Source organism: Argentina anserina, chromosome 5 (assembly GCF_933775445.1).
Source record: "Argentina anserina chromosome 5, drPotAnse1.1, whole genome shotgun sequence".
Lineage (NCBI taxonomy): Eukaryota > Viridiplantae > Streptophyta > Magnoliopsida > Rosales > Rosaceae > Argentina > Argentina anserina.
The window spans coordinates 20,096,295-20,121,200 of NC_065876.1; the positions used below are offsets into that span (position 1 = coordinate 20,096,295).

At 35.4% G+C, this 24,906-nt stretch overlaps 1 protein-coding gene across 1 annotated transcript; it reads right to left on the reverse strand.

The window, feature by feature from the left end:
- Positions 1-10,813: 10,813 nt before the first annotated feature.
- Positions 10,814-24,818, reverse strand: LOC126795686 (disease resistance protein At4g27190-like). Its single transcript, XM_050522468.1, has 8 exons — positions 24,101-24,818; positions 22,857-24,015; positions 22,120-22,500; positions 13,211-13,439; positions 12,559-12,656; positions 11,643-11,803; positions 11,314-11,410; positions 10,814-10,867 (listed from the first exon to the last, which is right to left on the reverse strand). The coding sequence occupies exons 1-8, from the start codon at positions 24,556-24,558 to the stop codon at positions 10,814-10,816; spliced, it is 2,637 nt and encodes an 878-aa protein (XP_050378425.1). The 5' UTR covers positions 24,559-24,818.
- Positions 24,819-24,906: the final 88 nt, after the last annotated feature.

The window sequence follows — 24,906 nt, forward strand, 5'->3', positions numbered from 1 at the left end:
TGAGGCCTAAACTATAACCAAATCGTCTATTAAAAAACACAGGCCTAAATAATTCAGTTTTTTTGTGACTGCATGTGTGGGTTGGGATCTTTGTTCGAAAGGGAGGCGTGTTTCATGTTGCAGGTTGAGAGAGGGTGCGAGAAGATTTGGCGAACGCATCAGGGCTTTTGCTCTCTCCCTTTCTTTTATACTAAAAATCGCCCACACTTTATGGGTACGTAAAAAATGGGTAGTATCTATGTGAAAAAATTATTGATTAAAATCTATGAAAAAAATATTTTTTATTTCATTTACTTTAATTTTGACCATAATACCGTTATTTGTTTGTTTGTCAGAGTATGATATGAAAGGATTATTTCCGTCAGTTTGTAATTTGGTGGTACTTGGGTATTGGATTTATAGTTAGTAGTAGAGATCTCCGACATTGGCTTTTGATTGTGAAGAATGAATTTGTGATCGGAAGAAGGTGATTTTCTTTGTTGGTTTCCATTTGTCGTTGCGATTATTTGTGGCTCTGTACCTGCGATTTCTCATCTTTTCATTTTTAAAGACCGTGGAATTCAGTATTATATGGGGCTTCTTCAGGAATTGTTCGTCAATTTCTATCGGGTCTGTCATTGCCCAAAAAGAGTGAAAAACAAGTGGAGATCGTATATACAAGTGCAGCAGGTAGAACCTATATTTTATCATCTACAAATTGTATGTGGAGGAAACAAATGCATATCTTTTATCTGTTTGTACTTGAACGTGATAATATTTTACTTGAATTTCTAAATTGAAGTTTGCCTTGTCTGTTGTCACTACATGACATTGATGGTTTCAAGACCTTTAGATTCCATGGATCATTTATATGTTACAGAAGTATATATGAGTCATTAGAGAGCCATGTTTGATTGAGTGACACTGATAAAAATGACAAATAAAATAAGAACTTTAGATTCCGTGGTTTATCAGTCCATGAACAAGGTATGTAATGTGTTGTTCATTTTTTTTTTCAATTTTTAGTTTCCTTATTATCTTTTTTTCTTTTCTAATATTACCATTCAACTATTGTGTGTTTGGTTTGTCTAACGGTTTTGTTTGTTTAATTTCACAGGAAATAAAGAGGCATGTTCTGAGTTAGAGGCAAGGCTCAGGCGACCAAAAGTGTTAATATAGTAAACAAATAAAGGTATAGTTCAGGGTATAGAGATGCTTTGTGATTTTCTTTGTTGTTGTTCATAATAACATCAGAATCAGCTGGAGATCATAAAGTGTAGCATAAGAATTGGTAGTATAAGTTTGCTCTATTTGATAGGTGTTTGGTTTTCAATTAATGTTTTGTGACAGGTTTTATCTAATCCATTAAAGCTTCAAATTGTTGTTTTCTATGGTTCATTTAAATTCATTGCTTCTTTCTTGAACATGGACTCCCTCTATAAGTTCTTTAATCATTATAAATTAGGCCGCTTGATTGAGAATTAGATTTCCTGTATTTATCATTCAAGCCTTTCACCTAGGTCAGTTAGCTCATGGCTATGGTAGGTTTTGTTCTAGATTTGAAATAAAATAGTAGGGATTTTGATTGTATAGGGTTTGAAGGTAGTTATTTTCTCTTGGATTTGAGATAAGGTAGGTCTCTTAAATGTTAGATTAAAGTATAAGTGGTTTGGTCTTATTTAATTGTGGTTTTTACAATTTAGTGGTTTGGTTCATCTACGAGTTTGGTATATGGCTTGATTTTGAATTGATATTAGTTTTTATATTTTAGGGTTTTCATTCGCCTTTGGCATTGGGCTATTTACCACTAATTTGGAAAATCTGAATTAGGATTACGTGTTCAATATTTATATTGAATAAGTTAACTTTGATTGTGAGAAAGTAAATAAATATAGGTTATAGGGTTTGATCAGAAGAATACTGTAGTGGATAAGAGATGGTGGGTTTAACTGAGAAAAAAGCAACAAATATGTAGAAACTTGAAAGACTTCCCATTAGATAGGAGAAGCAAAAGCAAGATAATTCAGGATTTTTTCAGAAAGATTATTTTATGTTATTTTTTGTTGTATTCAAATGGATTTTCTAGTTGCTATCTTTCCAGATCTATAAAACTTTACCCTGCCTTTTTTTGGCTTCTCAAGTTGTTGGTTCCTACCTATTGTCACACCCCGGGACTATTTCCGGTCCTGAAACGCAGCAGTAATCGTCGTAGTCCTAAGTTAGTACCAATCGATACGGGATCCTACGCATCGACAACTCCAACTTACGATACAAGGCTATGAGGATAAGTAAATAATAGTAAATTTTGGTTAAAAACAAAGGAAGCTCAATTTATTGAATAAATACGAATAAGCGAAAGGTAGCAAATAAAATGAAAGTTCAAGTATGACATGAGAAGAGTGCGGCATGATAATATATACGGGCCAAAGGAAACAACAGCACAACTGAAATGAAAAGTAACAAAGTATGCGTCGTGCAATTGTTAAAGTAGAAACAGAGATGGGTAAATAAAAAGTCACACCGGAAGATGGCTCCTCGATATCGAAAGTAAGCCACGAGTGATGCAACGCCACTAGCACCTAATCCAAGTCCTCGCAAACCGGATGCTAGGAACCTAAAAAGTAGGGGTGATCACTCGTCCTTACTAACCCAATGCGGGTAAGATGACCCAACCGTAGTTAGGTTTGAAAACTCTTTATATATATATATACATATATATAGATATAACAGTATATATATTTATATATAGACCGTTAGCGTAACGAAAGTCAAACTGAGACTATAACAATTCTCGTAAAATTTAGGACAAGTCAAGTAAAATCATACATATGTAAAATATGCGACTCGGCTCGAATGATCAAATGCGCCGATGGGGTATATCCAACCCGATCGGCTCTAAGGTTCGCCTTCGAGCGAACCAAGAGCCAATAATGTACTACGGTGCCAGACATCAGGACACGGTTATTACCGTAGTAATAAGTCACACGGTACTGGACATCAGGACAACATAATCACCGTGATGGTGCCCAGACATCTGGACGCAGGATTCACCATATAATAATAAAACATGCGGTGGCAGACATCAGTACTTGGAATCACCGACTTATAATCATATATAAAATAAAATGGCCAGTCTCGAGACAATACGACCAAAGTAAAATGCAAATATGCAAGCATGCGATAAAGATGTATAACATATACATTTTATATATAGAAAACCAATAACCCGGAAGGTACCGGCCCACCCTAGTGGGCGGCTCACCCTACCTGAGATAGCAGTGCCGAAGTCCGCGCCCCAAGTCATGCTCCTCGTGCTCCGTGTAAAATCGTGTCCCGCAAGCAAGTCTCATAGCTAAACAAATAACGAAAAGGGGATACGTAAGCGTCACGACGTTTTTTGTCGATTAGTAATTGACTTGATTTAAATGAGTTAAAGGTTAGGAGCGGACTCCCGTAAACACTTGTGTTGTGTGTGTGCGTGTGGCTTGTATACTCATTGTCGCTTATTAGATAGTTTCCGTTGTGCAATAGACAATTGAGTGAGAGAAGTGGGTAGGCTGGCTAGGTAGTGTAGGCTACTTAGCGCCATCACATAGAGAAAAAAGTTTTGGTATCGATTGTGCCCGTGTGACAATTTCCATGTTGGTCATGTGGTTCGTGAAGGCATGGGCCTTCCACCGATATTTTCTTTATATTAATTTTTCTTTCTTCAAGGAAATCAAGCAAACCATCATTCTCTCTCGAGTAACAATGTACTTCACTACATTTAATCACAAGAAGCTTCCTAAATTATATTGCATTTCTGCTTTAAATTTGTCTCCTAATTATTATATGCAAAGCCCTAAGTGATCAATCAAATAACTTAAACATAAAACATCAATTCAAATAGTGACTAAGAATTCATCATCAATGAACTATAAATCCATCAATAAAACATCAAACTACATAAACAATCTTGAAAGGGCATCAACCTAATGATCAAATCGATTACTCCACATCAATATTAACCATATATGCATCATTAGTAGTATAAAGCAAGAAGGTATCATTCACAAACCGGAGATCCAGTCAGTGCAAAGAATCACAAACAATTAACAACGAATTCACATAAAGATATAAAAGATTTATAAATATGGATAAAGAACAGAAATATAAAAACAGAAACATAAACCAAAGCTAATATATACATGTGATCAACCAACCAACCAACACATAAACAATCACCAAACAAATCATATAAAGAACAAAAGTAACAAAATCTATACTCAATCATGTTCATGCCATAGTATCCATTCTCAACCTAGAATCGATCATACAATCTTAGGGTCTTCCGAAGTTATCCTAACACATAGACACATAACACATTGGAGTCTTGTTCCAAGCCTTCCTTGAAATCTAACATACTTATCCTACCATGCAACTCAAAAGCCATGCATATTTAATTCATTAAGCATGTCACCTACTTAATCAGTAATCATGCAATTTCAAAAATCACATAGAAAAGATAAACATGTTCATGGCACAAGTCTTAAATCGAAACCTAACTAACAAACATAAACCTCACGACATCAATGAATTACTTAGGCAAATCAACAGTGAACCACATCAAGAACAAAAACTTAGTCTACCCCGCGCATCTTAAAAATTCATATCTTTGGTTGATTAAAATATGCAATCTAACTCCACGTATCAATTACATATATTTTCATACGAACACTGAAAATTCTCTAAGTATATTGAACAGAAACACATGGCAATAAAATCTAAAATCATTGTATAGAAATCAGAACACTTAATTCAATACATCATTCAAAAGTTATAACAATCTCATAGATCAAATCAAAATAAATTTTAACAAAACCAAAACATAAATCATTTAAGAACAAAAACAGTAGACACCGAATCATAGACATGAAAATCATAGAGTCACTTTGAATCATCCTTCGCGGCTTAAAACAAGATAACAAAAGATCTTCAAGGGAATAGATGTCCTATGCTACGCGCTTAGGAGTAAAAAGATAGTGAAAGGATGAAGGAATCGGTGCTTAGGTTTCTTGGTGAATGAGGGACTGTTTCGGCAGAGCTTTGGCTAGTACTTGTACGCAAGGTTGATGATGATTTCTGACATAGATTCGTGCCTCTGTATATAGGAGAAACAAGACCCAAGTTTCACTCACAGCCCTTAGATCAAAAGCAAATCAATGGCTGAGATAATTATGTCGAGCCTACTTGACCTATCAGTAAAAATTCTGTCATATCTCCCTGTATGATTAAGAAATTGATGTGATTCTAAATTCTACAGAAATAGACTCGTAGAGCTTTCTATCCATATATGGCACGTCGTGCAGGGGAACCCATCGAAGTTGGACTAAGAATCCTGACAGATTCATGATTCTTGCATGGATTGGGCTTCTGAGTGCATAACTTCTTCTCCTTGATAATTATGGTTTATATGCACAAAAATATCTTCAAATTCACATTGGGAATCCATCTCCAACTTGGATTTAGAATCCAACTCCCGAATGTGAATCAATCTAGTCGCATGGCCTCTCCTTATCCTACTAGGAATCTTATTTTCAGTCTCTCCTCTTTTCTTGCGCAACTAGAATTACTTCTCCAATTTGGATTTGTCTTTCCTAATAAGAATAAATACGTTAGAAACAAGGAATAGGAAAGGATGAATCCTACTTGATCAATGAATCATATCTCAACAATAATTTCTAGTACTTAGTACGACTTTCATCATCAAATCACTCATATTCGAGTTAAGCTCTTCCAAAATACTTATTCTAACAAAAAGAGTCTATAACACTAAATAAGAAGTAACAAAGAACAAGAAAATGACATATATACATTAAAAACGTCACACTTTGTTCTCCTATCATTTAATCCTAAAAAAGGTTTAACAAATTACGACTAAGAAAAATACAGCAAAAAACAATAAAATAATAGAATTGTGAAGATTGATGGATGATCTCTGCTCTTAGGCATCTACATTGTGGTCTGGAGACCTCTCTCATATGAAATTCGTGCTCCCTTATATAGGGAAGATTCTTGCTCATCTTTGACTTTAGTTTCCTTGTAAAACTTGCTTTCAGACTCCTATCTTGATATGGAATGGGAAAACCTTGAAATATCTATTGTAAAAGTAGGAATCCATGTACTCTGTTCATCTTCATTTGAATCATTGACCTTGATGTATTGAAATTAGATGAACTTGTGCCACACAACTTGAACTATCCATGAATGCTAATGAACCCGGGTATGTTTTAGCTTTGACATCTCATCACTCAAACGATCATAACTTTCTCCCAGAGTATCGAAATTATGATTTGTAAAATCATACAGAAAATAGACATCCGTATATTTCCAATGACCTGACTCATAGATACTGGCACGCCAACACATACACAATCAAGAACAAGGCAAACTACAAGGGTTCGCCAGCCAGTACGCTGACTGTTTGCCGAAAGTAAAATTCCACACCGAACACCTGGAGCGATGCAACATAATGGTGAAAAATGAAGCTATGAGCAAAGATTATATAAATAATGGAGATAAAATCAAATAAGAAATGAACAGTGATAACATACATATTCTACTAGCAATAGGATCTTCATCTCGAATTTCATCAGTAATTTGCAGGATTTCCTAAACTTCCCAATCAGGATACACTAGATATTTAATATTTGCATCAATGCCATTACCATGGCCCCCAGTTTCATAAATGGATTCATGTCCTTTCCTCCATAATACTGCACTTTAGCGCTCCTCAACTTGTGACCTCTTCCGGAATAATATAGCAAAAATCGAAGTAAGTTTTCCAACTTAATGATGCAATCTCCTTAAAAGTTATGTTTGGAGATTAGTAAGGAGATTGTATCCTCTATAATCACTAGATAGCACAAATCTCTTCCATCTATTTCTTGTGCCTTATTCTTCTTATTCTATTCTACTTACCTAAATCTTCTTTGGATTTCCCAATCATTGTACATTCATTGTTATATGAACATATATTGATTCCCCTTCTAATTTATCTCTAAAACTCTAAGTTTTCTCAACAAATACTACACATTTTACAACATATGGACATTGCAGGCAGTGGCGGAACTAAGAATTAATAATAGGTAGTGCTGGTTTTAGGCCAAATTGTTTTTTACAATAAAAATGAAATAACAAAAGAAAATTCAATAGAATATGAAGTAACTAAAGAAAAAGAGAGAGAAAAATAGGGAAACAATATAAAGAAATATAGTGTTTCCATTAGAATAAAGAAGAAAATACTACAAGGTGAAAAAAGATAGCTAGGAAAGAATGAAATATGGGAACAATGAGAAGAAAATAAATAAAAACAGGAACAAGAGGAAGGAAAAATGGAGATGAGTGTGTTGGTCACTCAGTGATCTACTGACATCAAAAGCGTAACCCAGAAAAATGAAGAAGAGCGTAACCGAAAAAAAAATAAAGACGAGAGGTGGTAGGAAGAAAGATTCGAACTTAGGACCAGCCAAGCCAAGTACAAAATCAACTTGGCTGTCAGCCAACTGAGCCGACTCTTGCGATTAAATATGAGTCTTGGAGATTATTTAGAAAGATAATGGCGAGTTAATTCAGCTTAAGGAATGTATTTTAAGAGATAATATTTAGAATAAAAAATCTTTATTGCATGAGAATGAATCAAGACACATAATAGGGCGCATGCAAGAGGTAGACGCGCAAAGGAAGATGCAATTCAGGTTTGTTTGGGTATTCTTCCTCTTTTCTGATTGGTTGAGAATTCCTTGGTGATTCAGCCACAACCCTAGTTGTGCTCCTGTATATAGATGCATCTTATGCATCCATCTTTCAACTTTATTGTCAGAAACACGTATAGTAGACGTCGCCTACCTCCCCTTCTCTCTAAAAGCTTGATTTCTCCAAGCATAAGAAGAAGCTAAGGTAGCCATCATACATCTCCACTAATCCATCCATCTATTGAAGATATCTTTAAAAGTGTAACCATGAATACTTTTGGTTTTCTTTTCTACAGTATTTGCGATTTGAACTTATTTGATTTTATCCATGAAATTTGGATTTTTTTATTGCTATTTTGATTGAAAACATGTTAGGTTTGGATTTTTTGATTGCTATTTTGATTGAAAACATGTTAGGTGATTAATTTACAAATACCTTGAAGCATGTTAACAATTTAGGATTTATTAGTTTGCCATTTCACCATGTTTTTATACTCAATTGTCGAATATGTGCTTAATTTAATTTGTGATATCAAGTGGTTGTTTAGGAATTAGGAGTGCACGTCTATGATTACTTGTGAGCAATACACCTAGTTGCTTGACGTCATGATCATGGGTTAAGTGCTAAGTATTAAAGTTGATTCGATGATGATTGAGTTAGTTAAGATATGTATCAGCATGTATTTGAGGATACATCTTATCGGCTTTGATCAACACTTTCATGTTGTTAAGGGTTTAACATGTATTAGGTTAGTGATTAGCTACCACTAGGCTTTTGCATGTTAAAACGTTTTCAATCCACATTCAAGAAGGGGATTAATCAATGGTGAGAATGAAGTTAGGAAAGTAAAACATTAGAAGTCTCTGAGCTCTCAAGCTAGAGATATGCGTGACACATAAGCTATTTCATATAGGTTTATGAGACGACTCATGTTTCAAAACGAAGGGATTATCTGATTCTTGAGGCAGCCCTTATATGAGATAAGGGGGCAACAATAGTTTCTATATATGTGAGATATGTTACTATGTTCTCGGCTAGGAATTATGAGTTGAACAATGTTCATGGTTGGTTGCTTGTATGACATACTTGAATTGTGAGTTATCCCAATTGTTACGTGTCAATGTGTAGTTGATTATATCTCTACCTTTTCCATATACTTATCTATTGGCTATTGGTTGTGTGATGTCATTGATTGTCAAAATCATTTATATATCCCTTATACGTGTAAATTGTAAATTGCATATGATGTTGTTAGTTTGTCTCTTGTCTCTTGTATACGTGTAAATTGTAATTCTAGCCTACATTGCTGCATGGTATGCAGCAGCCTCATCCTCCACACATTATCACATACACACCCCATGTGCATGTTATGACATCCAATCTATACCACACATCAGTGTATGTATAACATACACTGTTGCACAGCCGATGAACCCCCCAATTCCCGTTAAGAATGATAACCTACTTATTTTTACTACAATTGATGAGGTTTTTAAATTGAGTATTCTTATATGCCATGTGTCTATTTGAGTCCTTCCAGATAACCCTAACCCTAAGTTTTGGGGTGCGGGTTCTGGGTCGAAGTATGTTCTCTGATGGCTAATCCTTTTGCTAAGGGTGTTCAAATTATTTCTTTTGGGGGGCAAACAGAAGGGAGCTCATCACCTACTCTTCCCAAGATGCTTTTCACTTTTCGGGCATTTTCGAGTATGTCGTCAACTAACCTTGTGGCTCAAGCAGCTCTATTTCGTAAGTGTGATCCAGTATTTTGAGGGTTTTTTAGTAAGCGTTCTCGGGTGAATGGTCCAGGTATGGCTCTTGTGTCGTTTAATATACCATTTGCTTCTGGGCTTTCATTGCCTATTGAGAATGGTAATTTGAAAGTGTCTTTGGCTAAGAAGGAAAAGTGTAAGGTTGGACGCCCTAAATGGTCCACAAACAAGAAACGTAAGATTATTAAAATGCTGCATAGTCTTCTGGACATAAATGTGCTAAGAAGCGTAAGTTTGGAACCAAGAGAGCTCTCAAGATGGATGCTCAAGGTGTCTATACTTCTGTTTTTGATGGTGGGAGTGGAAAATCTGGTGATCGAACTGCTTCATCGGCCTTGGTGATCTTCAATTCTTCTGGGAGGCCTCCTCTGCGTAGGGTCATTTCAGAACAATTAATAAGTGAGCTTAGTCTTACAGTTTCTTTGGTTCTCTTTGGTTTATTGGAATAGAGATAACTAGAATTTGGTTTTCTAAGTTTTAGTTGCTTCACATGGTTCTTTATCTACGATTTCCTAAAGGACATTTCATGTTCAGTGAATTTTCCTACATTATCAACATATGACGTTACTACCGTTCTTTAAAAAAAAAAGGTCATTAGTTTTCTTGATTAACGCCCAAAATCACCATAAAAGATCAACTACAAGGGTCCTCTCTCTCTCTCTCTCAAACTTTATTTCTTGTAGTAAACTATAGATGAATTACATAAAAATGATAAAATGAGTAACCAAATATGATAAAGCGTACCATTTACTGACAATGACAACGTAAGTGAGAACGATGAAACTCTACTTCCAAATATGATCATGATTTGCGTATATGTAGACAAGTTAGATTCTAATAGTAGACTAATGTACATAAAATTTATTACGAGCACTAGTCACATCCATGCATGTAGGTTTTACGAAGGTCGATCACTAGTGTTTAGTGTTCAGCATTTAGGGTTTAGGGTTTGAAGCCTCGTATCTTCCTTCTGCAGTTTCATACTCTGTTTTATGCCATAATGTTTGATTGCCTTCTTGAAATTTGGAACATTAACTCCCTTCTTGATACTTTAAAGATCACTAATTTAGTTGAAAATGTGTAGAAATCGTCTTCTGTTATATTGCTAAAATCTAAACAGTTAAGATGAAAGTGAGTCTAATTAATCATTAATTAATAAGAAAGTGTTCAACTAGTAAATCGTTCTCATTTGAAACGCTACAATGGTATTTGTATGCTTTTTAGCTAGATTCTATACTATACGGTCAATCTGCCAAATAGACAACCCATACATTTTCGTATTTACAAAGATCTATATTTTGTTCCCCTAGAAGAATTATAAAATCATGTCAGTCATCCAGATCCTCAATCCTTGCTGCATCCGACTCCATTATCCGTTTCATCTAATTACAATAAGAAATAAATATTTTCAGACCCAAAGTGAATAGGTAATAGCAAGATATGCATGTGAACATCTGATATAACTTATGTAAGGAGAGAAATACTAGCATCGAAACCGATTAGAACCTGGTCTAAACTCCTACTTGTTTGCATACATTGGGTAATTTTAATTCTCAATCAGAACAAACGACCACCCTGAGAAATAAAGACTCTCACAGACTCACACATTCACACTGATTGCCGGACTGTTAGATTAACAATGATCCATGATAAGAAGTGTTCAGCAGCCAAGTCAAAATAGTCAGAACACAAGATAAACTCTGAAGAAATCACTTGCAGTGAAGAACAAAATAAACTGAAAAGTAAAAAAATGAATCAATGATTGACGTGCAAGCAAGCTTAGTCTACAGAGAAGGAAAAAAAATTCACACAGAAGTGTAAAATCAACCTCTTGGGGAATTTCCTTTGTTACATCATCCTTCGACTCCATCTCCAAATATGTCAGCAAAACTTTAAGAGTCGCAAAAACTCTTCTCATCTCGGACCTGGTTTCAAAAAAAACTCAATCATACATGTAGACAGAGGTATTGTTCTGTTTTTACAGGATTGAGTTCAGTTGATGGACCTTGGAGGTAATAACTAAACAGTACAGAATTTTAATTTTCATGATCCTGAGTAGTCCAGAACTCTAGATTAGTTCACAAGCGTAATGCAGACAAAGACAAACAAAAAAATGAACACCTAATTTGGTTCAGACCCGGAATTGGATTAACTCACTCTTTATGGTAGTCACCGGAAGCACTACACTCCCTCCACTTCATTTTGTCCTCCAGCAGCTTTTCAATATTAGTCATTTCTCTGTAAAGTTTATAGACCTGCTGTATGCAAACAAAGTCTCCGTTTCTATCTATTCTCCCGGTTGTTGTCAAATGCTTTAGCTGGAAGTTTTATTCAAAGGAACCAATACGAGTTATATTAAAAGATGATAGAAATCCAAAATTATAAAATTACGAACTACAAACTTAAGGCTGAGCTTGTCAAAAGCCAAAATTTTAATTTCTAGAGATACTTCTACTTAAGGACACAGCAACAATTTTTTAGAAGAAAGATGCCTAATCACTAGAACAAGCAGTACGACAATATGGACAACAACAGTCCTAATGCATTTAAACTAACTGACTTTTTTTTTCTAGCTAGCACTGCTATTAGCACACTTTTTTTTTTTGCTATTAACACATCCCGTGTTGCATATTACACAAAATACCCTTCTAATTTAACACTTAAATGTGTGAACATAAATTAGAAAGTATCCAAACAGATCGAATAGCACATCATGTGTTAATAGAAAAATAGTGTGTTAGTAACAGCATAAAGAGGAATTGGCATGAATTATCATAATTACAAATTCTGACTCAGAGTTTATTCGTTTCTATGGGATTATATACCCACTCAGACAAAGAAACTAGCATGACAGTGCTTCAACATATGCTGTTAGAAAGAAAAAATTTCAAGATTTCATCCAAACCCTGGTCAACATGATTATACATGGCTGCCGAACAGATGTACCACATACTAATCCATTTTGAGTGGAATTACATAACAGATCCAAAGCAGAATGCCATATTTGTACTGAAAGCATGTAAATGAATGCAAAATGTTAAAAACATGAGTGATTGATAAATGAAAGGTATACCTTAATGACACACATCAGACCAACCTTAAACTGTAATACTCCTTTTCGCTCACTATTAGAATCCAGATCTTGAGACAATGAATAGCCCCACTCACATACTGCAGGTTAAAAGGTATAAAAATCTAATTACCAAATGGGAACTACAACCAAATAAGCTAAGTATTTCTTAAGATTTACAAATATTTTGCCAGCAATAATTGAACTTAAATGATGCATCATCTGCCAAATTTACCTGTCTTTCCTTTGTTTTTATTACTTTCCTTTTTTCTTTTTGGAAATTAAGAATCTAAAAGAAGCTGAATGATAGGAATTCAAGCAGTTGCAAACATATAAAATGATATAGATAAACACTGTGGCCAAGTTATTGAACTGAATAAGTAACAAACTAGAATATATAGCACCTAAAAAGAAACATATTAATAAAATACACCAAAACTGATTAATTAGAAAATTATAATAAAGTAGACCTCTAAACACCACAAAAATTAATTGAAACTAAAAAATATAGGCAACAAAGACTTTGTATGACTGCAATAATTAGAATTAGAGTTTAGCTAGACAAATTCAAAAATGGAAGAACTAATATATTTCAGAATGAGAATCTCAATGAACCTGATGGGGAAAAAGATAAATGAGACACTGGATCACATACAGATTCTAGAGGCATTCAGATTTTCATCTTCAATTTCATCTGCAGCTTCCAAAATTTTATTTATATCCCTTCCAGTTACAAATGAAGATCGAACTGTTCCAAAAATGCCTGTACCCATCCTTTCCCTTTTTACTACTGCATGCACAACACGCTCCCATCGCTTCTCAACTCGAGATGTTGTTCCAATATCGCAAGTACCATGCTCTTCAACTCGAGACGTATGCGTGTTCTGGAAAACACAGTAAGGTATATAAATATTCCAGCATTTTAGCACTAAAGTATTTAATTAACAAAAATATCTAACCAACCTTTTGATATGAGCACTTTGTACAACGTTCTTAACATGTTTTTACCTCAATTTGTACTTTGCTTAGCCCTTATTGCTGCACTATTGAGTCATTAAGTCGTAATAAGAGTCTTGGGCGGTATTTGATGCATTTTTGTGCTTACATGAGTTAAAAACGCAGAATTGGTCTAGTCCTAGTTTGAGTAGGAATCCTTATAGGACTAGGAAACCTAGTTGGATTAGGAGTCTTCATCTTTCTACGTTTTGGTCGCATTGGCGATATCTTGAGAGTCATTCTTGCATTAGGAATCTTTTTTTTTAGACTAGAAACGTACCATTTGGGAAAATCTTACTTCAACTTAAAATTTTATTCCGTAACTTTCCTAATCTTACTCTCCTATTCTAGTAACTTACTTGATTTTTTTATATGAATTATCTTGTCTTTTATTATTTTCAGATTATACAATGAAGGAAAAAAAATAGAGGAAAAGTCAAGTAAATGAGGAAAATAAAAAAAGAATGAGACACCTACAAAGGAGAAAAAGAAGGAATTTATCAAAGGAGATTGCACCCACCAATGACAAAAATAAGTAAAAGAATTTGAGGAGAAAGAAAAAGGAAGAGAATAAAAATAGATAATGCAAAAGAGAAAGAATGAGACACCTACAAAGGAGAAAAAGAAAAAAAATTATCAAATGAGATTGCACCCACTAATGACAAAAATAAGTGAAAGAAATTGAGGAGAAAAAATCCAAACTATAATATTCAAAGAGTCAAAACTCTTCTATAAATAACACATCATTCACAAAGAAAAATATCACTTCTCATTTGCATTCAAGAGCCAAAACTTTAGCAAAATACTACCTCAAACATTCTTCACCAAAAAAACAACAAGTCGTTCTCCCCCTATACAAATTCCATCTCCACCGAAATCAGGATTGAAGACACACCTCCAAGGTTCCTACAACGTGTGATTCTCGCAAAACTTCTTTATGGGTTTGTTCGTTTTTGATTTTCTACAATACTTTGTCTATGAAGATTGTAGTATGATGTTTGTGTGGGATTATTGTTTTGTATTAAGAATCAAAATTTTCAGATTATTTTATTAGATTTTTGGTTCTTTGCCGAATTGATGGTTTCCTATAATTATTGAGTTTGTATTTCTATTGTTGTGTTCTAATCATCTTTCTCATACTTTTAAATAATTTTCAGATATGTGCATATGAATTTAGTGCTTGGATGCAGTCCCTAAGATTGTGTTTGAGTGCTAGATTCATCAATCATATTGACACAAATCGAATCATGCCCTAAGTAGATTCGGTTTGTGTTGATTAAAAGTGGTAAAAATTCTGGAAATTTGCATGTGAAACCATGGTGGGTGACGCCATACATGAAACATGACTTCAACAAAGATTTGGTGCTTAAATGTTATCTTGTTTGATTTCTACTTTAAGTGTTATTGAATTCGATTGCATGCAAATTTAGATTAGACCCTAAGTCAATCTAAATGTTAATTGAAATCTTGCATGATTAGATGATCCCCTAAGGCTCTAATTGTATTGGTGCCTAAAAAGTATGTAATTGGTCAAATTAGAATGCATGATAGGTTCGAACTTGTAATTATGTGGTGTAATGGTAAATTTGGTTTAAATTTGTTAAAAAGAAGTCGATCATGTAAATAGTAATTTAAGTTTTATTTTAGTAGTTAATAATCAATCTCAAACACTAAAAGTTTAGAGTTCCCTTCAATTCCCCGGAAAGAACGATCTCTACTTATTTTATACTGACAATGATGTTTTACAGGGTTTATTATAGACGTTTAATTAACGCCATATCATTTTGGCGCCGTTGCCGGGGAATTGAGAAAATCTCAATTATTTGAAGTGTTAATTTTGTACTATATTATATATTTGTAAAAATAAATTCACGGGAACAATAACATTCAGTAAAAAACAATTATAAGTATTTTTTTTATATAAATATTCCAGCATTGTTTTTAGCATTAAAGTATTTAATTAACAAAAATATCTAACCAACCTCTTCGGTTTCCTCCAGCTGCTCCAAAACTGTCTCTAAAATTCTTAGAGTAGCAGAAACTCTTTTCCTTATAGTTGTTTTTTTCTCCAACCTGATTTTTAGATAATGGTACATAATCAGTATGGAACTCAAGAAGATGAAACAATTGCATTCGGCATTCCTTCTTGATTCAGTTGTCAGAGAGAGAGAGAGAGAGAGAGAGAGAGAGAGAGAGAGAGCATTAGTACAATTGGCTAGACAATTATGTGTTATGCATCCTGATAAGGAAAGAATGACCAGAGGGATCTTTATGCATCACGATCTTTGGAAAATCCAGAATCCTACTGGCTACAAACACACATACTTAGGGTCATATTGTAACTTTAGAACTTACTCCCTCAGATCAGATCCAGATTCCCTCAACTTCATTTCTTCCTCCCGCAGCTTTTCAACATTATTCTTCTCTCTATAAAGCTTATAAAACTTTTGTAAGACCAGAAAGTCATGGCTTCTATCCACAGATTCACGCCCCCTCCTTTGCTTGCTTTAGCTGGAAATTTTGTTCAAGCGATGCAAGTTATACATTCAAATTTGAGACCTAGAAATGCAATATTGTAATACCCTGAAAATTCATATCTAATTTCCAATGAGTTTCCGGATATTATTAAGTTGGTCATTTTCCAATTTTATTAGACGAGGATGAAAACAAAAAGGTTCGAAATATTAATTATTCGGAAAAGTTCAATTTAACGAGTCTAAGAGTTGACTTTCGACTCATTGGGTTTCTTAGAAAACTTCTTACATGAAAGTCGTAGAGCTCGTCGATACGAATTCGTGAACACGTGGCACGCCTAAATCGGAATTCGTATGAAGAAATTACGAATCAAAAGGTATTTGGATATTTTTGGAAAATAGTATAAATAGGGGAATTAAAGAGAAAAAGGGGAAGAAAAACCAGAAATTCGGAGTTGTACTGTTCACTAATACTGTTCATCCCGAAAAAAAATCCAGAAATTCTCTCTCCTGAGCAGCCGACTTTGGGCTGTCGGATCTCCGCGTCCGGCCACCATAGAGCGGCGCACCGGTCATGTTTCAAAGGTTGCTACGTCCCCTAGCGTCACCCGCCATCTCGCTGCCGTTTGGGAGCGGTGAAGCCCGGAAATTCATTCGAAAATGTATATTTCGCCGAAATTCAACTCGTCGGATCTTCCTCCTCCGGCAACCAATCGGTAAGATTCTTGTCCCATTTTGAAGGTCTCCTTCCATACTACAAACCCTCCAAAAGATTTATCCCAAATCGTTCTGTGCTAGGAGAATCGAAGAAAAGAAATCCTAAGTTTTACATTGGGGCTTTTCGGTTCTTGTTAAATTGAAGTGTTTAGGCTCAGAATTAGACTTTGTGGTGAACTAGGAAGTTGTTAGGAATGTCATTTAGATTGTGGTGATGAAATTTGGTGGTCATTGGTGGCGGTCGGTGAACAGTGGCGCGCATGAATAGACTGTGAACAATGTTCATAAACAGTATGATGATAAATACTAAATGTGAACAGTTTTGTGAACATTATTTAGTAAAATAGAAATTTGAACAGTGTTTTAGTAAACAGTAAAACATGAACAGTGTTCTGTGAACAGGTTTTATGAACAGTATTTAGCTGTACTGAAATCGTTACCTGATATTTTACATATCATTTTCTAAGCATTTTATCATGCTATTAGATGACCGACGAAACGAGTGAGGAAACTACTTTCAGTGTCGTGGAAGTTGCACGTAGGAAATAATGTGAGTAAACCTCACAATGATCATCATGATCGAAGTAGTATTATAATTATTGATTTTAGTTTGAGTTGTCACCATAGTCGTTGCATCACTAGTTTATAAAAAATTATTTTAAAAATATGTTTTGGTTTAAATTACATGAACTTGATCTGCTACGGTTCATGGGTAAGTGAAACGTTATTTTAATAAATGATTTTGAAATTTTTTTTTGTGATTATGGACTATGGTGAATGTGAGTAAATCTAACTATGACAAGTTTACCCTTGGTGGTGACTCATATTTATATTTTCTTAAAAAGATTGAACTATGACATGTATATAATATAGTGGGTTGTGTATGTGTATAAAATGGTAAATATGATACATATATATGAGTTGCTATATTATATATTGTTACGTTCTTATTTCCAAATGAATTATATTGTGGCAACTATATTTATTTTATTTGAGCAAGAGTCGCTTGTTGTAGTACAATAACATGAGTGGATTATTATTGTACGTGGTTTTAACATTGAGTTTTGTTAAAACGTTTTATGTCTTCGACCAGTCTTTAGACATGTTGGCATGTCGGAACCTAGCCTTGGCCGGACAAAAGTTACGATGTAATTAGAGCTCTAGTTTGTCTGCCGGTGTACTGGCATGAGAGGTAACAGATGAGTTACCGGTTTATGAGTACCCATATTTTTGGATATTGGGTAACACGTGGTTGCCCAATGTCTGGCGGCGTACTGCATGAGGGGTAACAGATGTACTTTGCGCTCATGAGTACCCGTATTATAAATGTATTTGGGTAAACATATGGGTTGCCCGATTTCTCATGAGCACTTATATTTTCAGATATTATTGGACAACCAGATATGCCGTCCATTGACTCATGAGTACATTTATAATTAAATGTTTTCAATATTTTTCTTTTGTATTTATGTGCGAGTTATATTGTTGTTACTCATACGAGCTGCAAAGCTTACCGGGTTTGTGTTTACAATCCTGGTGCACCTATTCGATGGTGTAGGGGATAGCTCTGCAGGTGTGGATTAGCAGAATTAGAGGGTTTTCGCTGAAGATTGTCCGAGATTTCTTTCTGCTGTTTTGGTGAGGATTGAGTGAATTATACATTTCCATTGGTTGTGTATTATTCAAGTCGACTGAGTCATGATTTTCATCCATATATCATGCATTTTCTCAATAATTATGAGCTGTCCAGGAGAGCCCGTCAAAGTTGGATGATCTGCACTGCCAGAATTCTGATTTATATAAGGATTGGACATTAATTGCATATCTTCTTCCTCCTTTAATGCTGATTTCTTTTGCACAAATTTCTTCCTTTGAATTAGGGAGGCAGCAAAAGTCTTTAATTTCTGCAGCCATATTTGATTTTTCTTACCTCTTCTCATTAATTTGTTGCATGTCTTCTTTAACTTTCTTACCTCTTCTCATTAATTTGTTGCATGCCTTCTTTAACATTCTTTGGTGCAGGGATTTATGGAGATTCTGATACATATTTGTTCTCTATATGCAGGAGAAACAAGGTCCCAAGTTTCCATCATAGCCCTTGGATCAAAAGCAAATCAATGGCTGAGATAATTCTGCCGAGCTTACTGGACCTCCGAGTAATGATTTGGTCATATCTCCATGTAAAAATAAGATATTGATTTGATTCCAAATCCTGCATAAACTAGACTCACACAGCTTTCTATCCATATAAGGTACATCTTCTAACTCGATCGGAGCTATCCAGGGGAGCCCGTCGAAGTTGAACTAGGAATCTTGACAGCATTTTGATTCTTGCATGGATTGGGCTTTTAAGTGCATATCTTCTCTTTCCTTGTGGAACTAGGATTGCTTTCTTTCTCCAACATGGATTTGTATTTCCAAATAAGAATAAGTACGTTAGAAACAAAGAAATACGAAAGGATGAATCCTACTCGAATAAGGAATCATATCTCAACAAGGATTCTTAACACTTAGCGCGATTTCATCATCAGTTCGCTCATAATCGATATAAGCTCTACCCAGACACTTATTCGTACAAAAGAAACTAAAATATACTAAATAAGAAGTAACAAAGAGTTAGAATATGGCATAAACACATTAAGAACGTCACAGTTTGTGCTCCTATCAGCATACTGCAATTGAACATAAATTTACCATCTTACATCTCCCACTTACAGGAAATCTACTTAAATGATGAGTAGCATGCTGCATGCAAAATTATCTCACAAGATTACGTGTATATTTCTCCTGTAACAGCTTGATTTAGATGATTTCTCAAGCACAATAATTCTGTGAAACTATTTTGTCTCTTTTTTCAAATCAACCTTCAGAAATATACTTCAGGGACATATTCTACCTATCAAACTTCACATTATAGCCATTCCACATGTTACGGATCGGGTATATTTTCATGGGCTTCCTGTTTAAATTGTGCTTTATAAGAAAGTGATCCTTTTTTACCCATATAAATTGGTTAGGGACTGTTCTGTACCTATTAAAGTACTTGTAGCGTGGTTAGCGATATGTAAGCTTAGGGATGGACACGAGTCCATTCGGTTCGGTTTTGGACAAAACTCATAACCCAACTCAAATTTTAAATTCGGTTCGATTCGGTTCGGTTTTTCTATTTTAGAGGCTGTGACCCACAACCCAACCAAACCCGTACGGTTCGGTTCGGTTCGGTTTTTTTTCGGTTTTACCCGTATGTAAAATACGTGATATTATATATTAATTTTAAAAATACAAAATTTAACATAAAAATGAAAAACTAATGGTCTAATGATTATTCCATACTTAATTGACTTATGCCTCATCATTTAGCCCGTGGATCCGAAAAGCTCGCCGAGTCCCGCAAGTCCGATAGACTTTTACCCGAAAACAACACTAATATGTCATAAGGGAAGACCCAATACCAAAATGCGAACACTAAAAGCCGTTTGCATATATGAAATCACCTAATTTTTGTCACCGATTGTGTGCAGTCGCAGCAAAAAAAACCCATTTGACAAAACCCTGGTCAATGAGGATTTTAATATGTTAAAACGCCTTTTTTTGTTGACCATAGGTACGGACTGTCAATCAATATCTAAAACGGACGAAATTTTTACGGGTTCTCTAACTATATATACTGATCACATCTGCTGGTGTCGATCGACCATATTTCGAACTGGAGTTATCGACCGCCGAAGTGTCCACTAATGTATCATACCTTTATATTAGATTTATAATAAAACTATCGCATTATGAAGCGATTATATGATGAAAACTTCTCGGGATCAATCGATACCATCCGATATCATCGATATATATATTTAGTGACCCTATAAAAATTTCATCAAATGCAGACCTCATTTAACCGTTAGAATTTTCGGTAAATCGAAAACACCACTATTATGCCCTAAGGGATGACCTATTACAAATATGCGAACGCCGAAAGCCGTTTGCATATCTGAAGTCACCAAATTTTTGTTACCTATCATGTGCGGTCGCACTGAAAAAATCTATTTGGCAAAACCTCGGTCAATGAGGTTTTATTATGTGAAAACGCCTCTTTTTTGGTTGACCGTAGTTACGAACGGTCAAACAATGTCCAAAACGGACGAAATTTTTACAGGGTCCCTAAATATATATACCAATCACATCTGCTGGTATCGATCGATCATATTTCGAATTAGAGTTGACGATCACCTATGTGTCAACGAATGTATCATAACCTTTATATTAGGTTTAAAATAAAACTATCACATTATGAAGCGATTATATGAAGAAAACTTCTAGGGATCGATCGACATCAGCTGATGTTATCGGTATATATATTTAGTGACCCTATAAAAATTTCATCTAATTCAGACCTCATTTGACCGTCGGAATTTTCGGTAAATCGAAAACACCACTATTATGCCTTAAGGGATGACCTATTACAAATATGCGAACGCCGAAAGCCGTTTGCATATCTGAAATCACCTAATTTTTGTTACATATCGTGCGCGGTCGCACTGAAGAAATCTATTTGGCAAAACCCCGGTCAATGAGGTTTCAATATGTCAAAACGCCTCTTTTTTAGTTAACCGTAGGTACGAACGGTCAAATCATGTCCAAAATGGATGAAATTTTTACGTAGTCCCTAGATATATATACCGATCACATCTGCTTATGTCGATCGACCATATTTCGAATTAGAGTTGGCGATTGCCTAAGTGTCAACTAATGTATCATAACATTTATATTAGGTTTAAAATAAAATTATCGCATTATGAAGCGATTATATGAAAGAAACAAGACGGCTAAATAATGCGCCTCTTATACATTAGGTCAATTAAGTTAGAAATTAGGTGCGGCTGTGAGGCCGACTACACTATTTTTTTATTTTAAAAATAAAAATAATATAAAATTATAAATATTACAAAATGATGTCATTTTGTAACGTTGACCATTTACTTCGGGTTTTTCGGGTCGGTTCGGTTTCTAAGGGACTGAACCCAAAACCCAACCCAAATAGAATCGGTTCGGTTCAGTTTGTTTATTTTCGGTTCGGTTTTATTCGGATTTCGATTTTTTCGGATTCGGTTTGGGTTCGGGTCCGGTTTTTTTCGGTTTTCGGGTCAGTTTGTCCACTCCTATGTAAGCTACCGTTACTTGTGATCTGCTTTGAATAAATGAAAATTATATATATCCTTCGTATTTCCTCCTCAAAACGTAGGAACACCTATGTTGATACTGATGATTTCGTTACACACTGGATATACAATGTAGGTTATTGTATGTATTTCAGTATTTGTGTGTAGTTTGGTAGGGTGTCTCTCAAAGGCTTTGCCGTCACTTGTTGTATGGTACAAACAGGTTTAAACTGCACTACTATGTTACCCTGTAAAGCAATTATTCTGGTTGCCCTTGTAAAGCAATTATCCTGGAGCGGCTCAACAAAATGGTGAAGAATGAAGCTATTAGCTAGATTATATATATAAATAATGGAGAGAAAGGCAAAGAAGAAACGAACAATAATTAACGTACATATTCTACTGGCAACAGGATCTTCATCTCGGATTTCATCAGCAATTTGCACGATTTCCTGAACTTGCCAATCAGTACGCACTACAGATTCAACATTTGCATCAATGCCAGTATCATGGCTCCCAGTTTCATAAGTTATTTCTTGTCCTTTCCTCCATAATACTGCAGTGACTAGACGCTCCCATCGCTCCTCAACTCGACACCTTTTCTGAAATAATATAGCGAAAAGATGAGTAAATATTTCAAAAGTAGATGTAATCTCCTTAGACATATGTTTGGAGATTAGTAAGGAAATTGGATCCTCTATAATCACTTAGAAGCACAAATATTTTCCATCTCTTTGTTGTGTAATAATCTTCTTATTCTATTCTACTTATCTACATCTCCTTTCACCTCCCAATTATATCTTCTACATTCATCATTTTGCAAATTTATTTCCCATCTATGAATTTCTCCCTGAAACTCTACGTTCTCTCAACTAATACTACAAATTTTACAGCATTTGGACGTTGTAGGAATTAAAAAGAAGTTTACTGTATAATTACTTGTAGACCTTTTACTTACCAATTCTTCAGAAAGGTTGTGTACGCCACCTTTCACCAAAAGCCCATTGTGCTCAGATAATGTAGTTGATATGGCCATATCCCGAATGACATCATGCATCCTTACACATCCGTCTATTTCGCTGTCCAGAAGCAAGTTTGAAGCTTTGAGGTACTTGACCACTGAATGTGTTTTTGCTCTAGCTTCTTGCATTGTGTTGCAATCTCGAAATAAACCATGACTTATCCCATACTTAAGCAAGTCCTCAATGCGGATGTCATAGTCTTCTGGGAATAGGCAGCAAAGCAAGAAGCATGACTTGGCAAGATCACTTTTTAAGTAATCATAGCTCAACTTTATGCATTTGAAAACATCTCCCTCATCATCAAGGTTGGCAGGTTGAGACATCCTTAGTTGTCGAGCTGCTTCTTCCCATTCTTCCATGTCTTTATGTCGCATTGCCCTTGCAACTGTTATCAATGCAATTGGGAGACCAGCACATTCTCGAGCTACCTGTCTCGCTATATCATAAAATCTACTGGTATCATGAAAAGTATGTCCCACTTCCTTCACAAACAAGCTCCAAGAATCTTCTTTTGAAAGGATGTTGAGAGGGATGATTGCTTGGCTCCTCATGTCATGACAAACAGATAATCTCCTTGTGGTGAGCAAGAGTTTGGAATTACACTTTCTAAGCTCATTGTTACTGGGAATTCCTATGCTTGATAAACTTAAATTCTTCCACATGTCGTCCAAGATTATAAGAATCTTATTTCGTCTCATTATTCTCTCCTTCAATCTACCAGCTCTTCCAATTGCTGTCTCCTCTTGCAATTTTAGTCCCAACATATCTGCATAGATGCCTTGAATTTTCATCAAATCAGGGTTCTGCGATATACAAGCCATAATCACATGATCGAAGATCCCATCTCTTTTGGCCTGTGAACTAGCATATGTAGCCATGGTAGTTTTGCCAACACCGCCCATACCCATGACGCCAATTACAGTGAGATGATAACGTTTAAGTGCACACATGACCTTCTCCATAGCTTGTCTGGTTGCTTCAAATGCCTCAAAATCTCCGGTATGCGTTATAGACTCGATTTCAACTGGTCCTGGAGCTTGAAGTACCTTGCTGCACACAAAATTCACAATGTCTTTGACAAGTTCTCTCTCAGATCTACAAAAGAGAGGAATCATTGTCATAGGCAAATAACAAGTACTAGTACAAATCAAGCTTGTTAGGATAGTCTAATCATGCTTACACATAATTCTTGGCATCCCAACCACAGAGATTGGCCACTTTGTTTAAAGCATCTCTCCGCTGTTTAGTGAGGGCTACTTGAAAAGTTCCCCTTTGATGGCGTACATCAGAGGGATCAACATGATAAAAAAGAGGCAGAATTCTGTCCTTGTCTTCCATGCAACTGAAAATGTGGGCAAGTTCATCCAAACACCAAGAAGACGAAGCATAGTTTGGCGAGAGAACAACGATAGCAAACCATGATTCTCGGATTGCTGTTAGGAGACTTGGAGAAATAGCTGTCCCTACTTCAAGCTGCTTGTCATCCTTGAATGTTTTGATTCCATTCCTGTTCTGCAACTCATCGTATAAATGGGAAACAATGCCCTTGCGGGTGTCTTCACCCCTGAAACTCAGAAACACATCATGCTTACACCGCTTAGGAGATGCTGGTTCAGCTGAGGATCTTGGCAGGGCCATTGAAAAATGAAACCCAGAAGAACAAGGTTACAAGAAACCAACCATAAGTACCAAAGCAAGAGAGTATGAGAGTCATGAGACTACAGAAACCACACTAAAATCCCCAGAACAAGGCAAGTGGTAGTTCATTGGTTCCTATGATCATACCCACTAGCACCCATAGAAAACACAAAAATGATTTGTTATAATATATTAGTAATGAGAATGGAATCCAACAAAGTCGTCGAGACTCGAGAGATGGATGAACTGGTCACGTTTGGTGTTCTTGGAAATTGATTAAAAATGAATCCAAATGCAAAACCAAAATAAAAAATGAAGCTTTGATCCCTGATACTGTGATACAAGAAC